At 37.8% G+C, this 6,501-nt stretch overlaps 1 protein-coding gene across 1 annotated transcript in view; it reads left to right on the plus strand.

Moving 5' to 3' along the window:
* TOX3 (TOX high mobility group box family member 3) overlaps positions 1-6,501 on the plus strand; it is a 111,773-nt gene that overhangs the window by 94,945 nt on the left and 10,327 nt on the right. Inside the window, exons 4-5 of the mRNA XM_055299677.1 lie at positions 1,648-1,917; positions 5,961-6,188. Coding sequence (XP_055155652.1) covers positions 1,648-1,917; positions 5,961-6,188 — 498 coding nt within the window. The remainder of the gene's footprint in view (positions 1-1,647; positions 1,918-5,960; positions 6,189-6,501) is intronic.

The following is a 6,501-nucleotide window of genomic DNA, read 5'->3' on the forward strand; positions in this document are numbered from 1 at the left end:
CTTATAATGTAACCATTGTTAACATTAGGATACACTTTCTTTTTTTTTTTCTCAAAGAAAACAAGGCTGTCCTGTAGAGTTATTATTTAACTTGCCTTTTATGTACTGTATGTTGGGTAGGTTAGTGGCTCTCAACTGGGAGTAGTTTTGCCCCGTCTGGGGCAAAGTCTGGAGACATTTTTCATTGTCATGACTGGTAGGGGGAGGGACGTTGTCAGCATCTAGTGGGAAGAGGCTGGGGATGCATCTGAGTACCTACAATATGCAGGACAAGCCCCCTCAATATGCAGGACAAGCCCCTACAATAAAAATTATCTGGTCCAAAATGTCAAGAGAGCTGAAATTGAGAAATTCTGCCCTAGGTCAATGCACATAAATCTAATTCATTATTTTTAAAAGCTTCATAACACTTTGACGTATGGGTAGACCATAATTTATTCAACTGGTTTTCTTTGATAGATCTTCTTATTGAGTGGCATTTATATATTTAATATGAAGAAACCAAATGCTCCAATTTAGTTATTTACAATTCATTCTGCTTCTTTAAAGAGCAAAAATAAACGTTATCAGAAGGACTCAAAAAAGGAACAGTTAAGAATTCATAGGCTTGTGTATAAAATTAGATTCTGGGTCACTGTGAGTCAAGAGAATTTGGTTTCAGCAAAATCACAGACTCACTCCAAATGACATGTCTTAAAGTAAGTCATTTGAAAAACATGTCTTCATTTTTTGATTCTTTGGAATTAAAAAAAATAGAGAATAAGCAGTAACAACTATAAGGCCTTTCTGTATGACTACCAACAACAGAGGAAGCTGCATTTGAAGTAACTGCAATAAGTTTCAGAAAAAGCTATTTCTGATGATCTCTACCATCTTTTTATAGGTATTTATGAGAAAATTCATTAGTATATTAAATCATGATGGATTGAACAAAAGAAAACAAAGTAGGTTTAAGTGAAAAAAGTGATATCCAATCCAAAAGACATTGAATGACTTCCAGATGCCGCTGACAATGTAATTCAGAATCGGAATGACTGTCTGGTTAACCACAGAGGATTTCACAGAAAGGGTGCCCTAAAGCAAACAGATGTTTGCTCTGTGAAACTAAAGCTCTGTGCAACTAAAGCTCTGTGCTTTGCTGGCCCATCCTCTGCATGTCCTATGCATTTCTGGGAGAATAAAATAAAGAATGGCTTCGCTTTCTCTCATAACAGCTACGTGTGTGGGAAGGATGGTAAACTAATGCAGGAGCCTGAATGGGTGCGGTCTCTGCTTCAGCCCTTTCCCTGCCACCAGTTTACTCAATAAAAAACAAGAGCTGAAAGATTATATTTAGTTTTGCTAATTTCCTTTCTTCTTTCTTCCCTCCCTCCCTCCTTTCCTTCCTTCCTTCCTTCCTTCCACATCCACTGACAGTTCTATAATGAAATATTCTGTGCTGGATATTTGGATTTTGTGCTTCTCACCTTTCAACTTCTTGGCATGGGTCCTTATATTTAATAAATGAACGGAGACCATCATCCTGCAATAGGTCAGACCTATCAACATTGCAACAGTTCAAACCTATCTAAGCAGATGCTAACCTGATAAGTTCACTGATATCTGGAAAAACGGAAATCTTTTTCCCCTTCGTTGCTGCCTTTCTAGGATCAGAGCCACACACAAGTGTCCCAGTACCGGCAGGATCCCTCCCTGATCATGCGGTCCATCGTCCACATGACTGATGCTGCGCGTTCTGGGGTCATGCCTCCTGCCCAGCTCACCACCATCAACCAGTCTCAGCTCAGCGCCCAGTTGGGGTTGAATTTGGGAGGTGCCAGTATGCCTCACACATCTCCTTCACCTCCAGCAAGCAAATCGGCCACTCCCTCCCCTTCCAGCTCCATCAATGAAGAGGATGCTGATGAAGCTAACAGAGTAAGTTAGAGCTGCCTTAGTGTAGAATATGGGATTACCCCATGCTGTTTGAATTTCATTCATGGTGTTGCCTTGTTTTTCTTCATGGATTTGGAGTAGCATTTAAATGTATGATGGTTTGTTGTTTTTCTTCGCTCTTTCATTTATTTTCTTTAGAAAGTATATTGGACTGGAAATTGAGAGATCTGGCTTCTCCTACTATAGCTGTAAGGCATTGGACATGTTATTTAATTCTTGTAGGCCCAATTTTTCTAATCTGCAAAAGGAGGGCTTGGACTCCCTGCTACAAATTTCCAGAAGTTCTAGACATTCCAGAAATTCTAAACTGCTCTGGTTCTAAGTTAATGTCCATGTGAGCAAGTTTCATCCAGTGTGTTGGTCAAGCTGCTGCCACATTTGACAGCCTTGCAGCTTCAGTGATGTTTATCGCTGAGTTCATTCTCATCATCTTACATTTTTGCCTTTGTCATGGGAAATGTATAATTTTAAATGATACAAAGTTTGAAATGAAAACTGTGTTCCAGGTATGACTTTTCCAAATGCTTAGAATAATGAAAAAGGGTACTGTAATAGTACATAATTACTCATTAGTCACTCATTAATTATGTGCTGTATACCTACTCTGTGCTTGGCATTTTGTTTGGTTCTTGTGATACAAAGATTTATAAGAGAATTACTGCTCATGAGACTCCCCATTGGGGATGAATAGCAATGTTTAAAACTAGCTCCAGATGTGATTAGTGATATAACTGATGTATCTGGTGTGCTGAGATTCTAATCGATTCTGCTTGGGAGAGTGATTTGAGGAAGACTTTACTGAGAAAACGATATTTGAATTAGGTCTAAGAAGACGAATAAAAGTTTGTGAGGCAGAAGACAGAGGCCAACATTTTGGTGAGGGGCTAGTGAGGAACAGTGGAAGTACATGCTGTTTATGGGTATAGTGAAGTTTGATATGGGGGAAGAGAGAAATAGAAGTTGAAGAACGAAATGGCTTAAATGTGGTGGTCTTTCTTCTGTTGGTAGCTGAAAGCTGATTAATTATTTGCATCGAGGAATGGCATAAGTAATTTATGCTTTAGAGAGATAACTTTGGCTATATAGAATGCCTTATAAAGGGAGGGACCAAAGAAAAGGAAATGAATTAGAAGACTCTTTTGTTATGTTTCCTTTCATCAAGGGAGGGAATGAACAGGAGGTACCAGATTAGCAGGCATTTTAGGAGTGAGAATCATAAAGATTTTAAGGATTTGGTGATCCACTGGAATTTGAAGAAGAGACAAATTGGGTTTTAGTTTGAGAGCCAGAATGGCTATCAGCAAATGAGAGGAGCAACCCACAAAGAGAGGAGTATTCTCCCCCATGGGGAACATGAGAGTTTGGGATGTTAGAGTTGAATCTGAGGTGCTTACATTGGAGTCTAGAACTCAGTTCATGGGAACTGGAACTATAGATTTTGGGACCATCAGCACGTGGATGAGAAGATGTGAAAGTAATCAGGACTTCTCAGAGAGTATAAGGAGCAAGTCAAGGACAGAACCCTGAGCATCATCTATTTATAAGTAGCAAAAGGAAGAAGAGGAGCTAGAGAAGATTAAGAGTGATGAGGAACAGAGGAGGGAGGTTCAAGTGATGCTGCAGAAATCGAAGGGGTTTCAAGATGAAGGGTTTATTCTATAACATCATGTTAGCACACCCATTGGGCCCAGGAATGGTAAATGCACTGACAGTCTTCTCACATTCACAGAACTTCAGTCCAGAGGACTGAGAAGTAATGGTTAAAGACTCTTGAGGGATATGATCTGATGGGGTTAGGTAACAGCTTAGCCATTACAGTTCAGAGGGATTCCTTTCCCTCCAGTCGCATGTCCACTGATCTTCATACTTGCCGCTGTACCAAACTGAAATTGTCATGTCTTAAAGAGGACCTCTTATGGGACTCCTAGCTTGCTCCATTTTAAGCGAGGGTCTAGGTTTTGTGTAAAGACAATACAGCCAATTTATCTTCATTGAACCTTAGCTGAGAAAGGACGATTAAAACTATCATTGATTATGTCTCTTTAGGGTAAAGCTTTTTCTCCAGCTTTCTGTCTCAACCCTTTTAAGTCAATGACACAAAAATTTCCTTAGGAAAATTAATTCTGAATTTTTATTTAAATTGTGAGACTCCACATTTCTGGTTTATTTTTAAAAAGTAATAATGATTAGGGCACATCATGGTTATCCAAGAAAGGCATCAAAGGTGGTCGACATTTGAATATTGTTTTACAGAGAATGAAACTGAACTCCTCTCATTTGGAAAAAAAGCTCCTCTGGAAAGTAATAGCATCTTGCCATGGGTCAGGGTATTGTGGCTCTAACAGTGCCAGATTTTCTTCCAGGAGAAGAATATAGTTGTTGGACTCAACTAGAAATATGTGTGTCTGTATATAGCATTTCTTGTTTAAATAATGTTTTTCATTGAAGGAAAACTTGGCTCCCAGTGAAGCTCTAACTGAAAGGCATCTGACTCTCTTGGAAATTCACATGCATTAAGTAGAATTAAACAAGTGTCACTTATTTTGAAAATTTAGAAAAAAGACTATGGGCTCTAGAGAATTATGAATTAATTGTGTGAGTTATGAAAGATGGCATTTTGGAGGAGAAGTGAGATATGACTTAAAACCATCTGAAGCTTATAAACTACTCAGATAAAGTGTGGATGCTGTTATCACTTAAATAGTGCAAACAATAGGCTCACCTAGAGGTAGGCCAGTGGTTTCTTAACACTTTGAGGGTTCAGAGCTCTCTAAGAAAAGTTCCTTATCAGTTTCCTCCCTAAGAATTTTAGTAAATGGTAAGAATTTAGTGAAAGTTCCAAATGACCCTCATTTAGAAAGTAAATAATACTCTAGGAAAATTTGAATTAGAATTCAAGCCATTAAAAGCCAATCTGTTAGTAACTTGAATCTATCTTGGTTGATCTTGCCCAAGGCTGGCTTTGAAAACAGATTTTGTCAAACATTGCAGGATTCTTGATGAAGTTAACTGCAAAATTATCTTCAACATTGTAATCTAGGGGAATAAAACGAGGTTTACAAATCATTTCCCTGCTTCTCTGATAAGTATGTTAAATCATCAGTGAACTTAGATGATGGTAGCTGGTGAATATGGAGCTTAGTCATCTTTAAATTGGGAAACTATACCCGTATCAGTTTATGGTTCTGATCTCTCAGAGTTCATGTGGTCAATGTGTGTGAGTCTCTATGGAGTATTCTTGTGAGCAGGGTTACTTGCCATAAATAACAAACATCTTCTTTTTAGTCTGCTTAGTGATTTTTAAGATCAACCATTGCTCTTTTTTTTTACAAGTTTTTAATTTTATGGAGAGTATCAATTTCCCTTTTATCTCTACTTAAAGTAGTTTTGACATTTTTACATTTGCTGTTAATCTTTAGAAAATTATTGTTATTTTAGAAAATAAAGATTACCTTTTTTCCTTATGGTGCAAGTATAGAAATTGGAGCTCATTTCCATTTGAGTTTCTGGAGAGCCATTAGCAAAGTAACATTCTGGTAAAATTAAAAAATCAGCCTCAAAAAAAAATCAATTCAGACAGATCACACATATGGCGTGTGACTATGGCTAGGGACCTCATTTAAAATATTTGAATATGATCAACATCCTGAATATTATTTAGGTTTTACTTCTAAAATCTCTGAAAATATAAAATATTTTGCTGATGTATGTATGTGTAGTGTAGCATATATATAGCATTGCCTGGTACAGAGCGTTCTGTTTTTCATTACTCATAATTGCTATTTAGAGCATATGTTGTGAACGTATTGAAGATACTTCTGAGTCTCATTAATCGATATTCTAAATGCTAATCTCTGCTGTCTGGTTAACTCCAAGCAAGTTTACCCCTCCCCCAGTTTTGGTGGTGATTCATCTGTTGATGATGCCTAACAAAACCTTCAAAGAACAATTATGGATCTGAGTTAAGTCTTGTTGCATTCTCTGCAAGTATATTCTAGGCAGTGAATTTTCTTCTTGCTTTGCAGGCCATTGGAGAGAAAAGAGCTGCTCCAGACTCTGGCAAGAAGCCCAAGACTCCAAAGAAAAAGAAAAAGAAAGATCCCAATGAGCCACAGAAGCCAGTGTCAGCATATGCCCTGTTTTTCAGAGACACACAGGCTGCAATTAAAGGTCAAAACCCCAATGCAACCTTTGGAGAGGTCTCAAAAATTGTAGCATCTATGTGGGACAGCCTTGGAGAAGAACAAAAGCAGGTGAGACAAAGACCCATCAAGGCATCATAAATAAAACTCATGATCATTTAAAATATTCCTCACACCTTTTCCGAGTGCATGTGTTCACTGAATATGATTGCTTCTTTTGAAATCCTTTTCTAAGCGATGGAATTTAAAAACCCAGACATATAAATGTAAACAACTCTCCAGTTTTATTGATTTCTCTGTCAGCTTATGGGTGCACGTTCAGAACCCATTCAGAGGAAGGTTGGAAGAAATCCAGGCAGTATCCTGCAAGCATAAACTTTTGATGATAATCTTTTCATTTTAAATAATGTGGAATTTTTTCCCC

Source organism: Symphalangus syndactylus, chromosome 11 (genome assembly GCF_028878055.3).
Source record: "Symphalangus syndactylus isolate Jambi chromosome 11, NHGRI_mSymSyn1-v2.1_pri, whole genome shotgun sequence".
NCBI classification, from domain to species: domain Eukaryota; kingdom Metazoa; phylum Chordata; class Mammalia; order Primates; family Hylobatidae; genus Symphalangus; species Symphalangus syndactylus.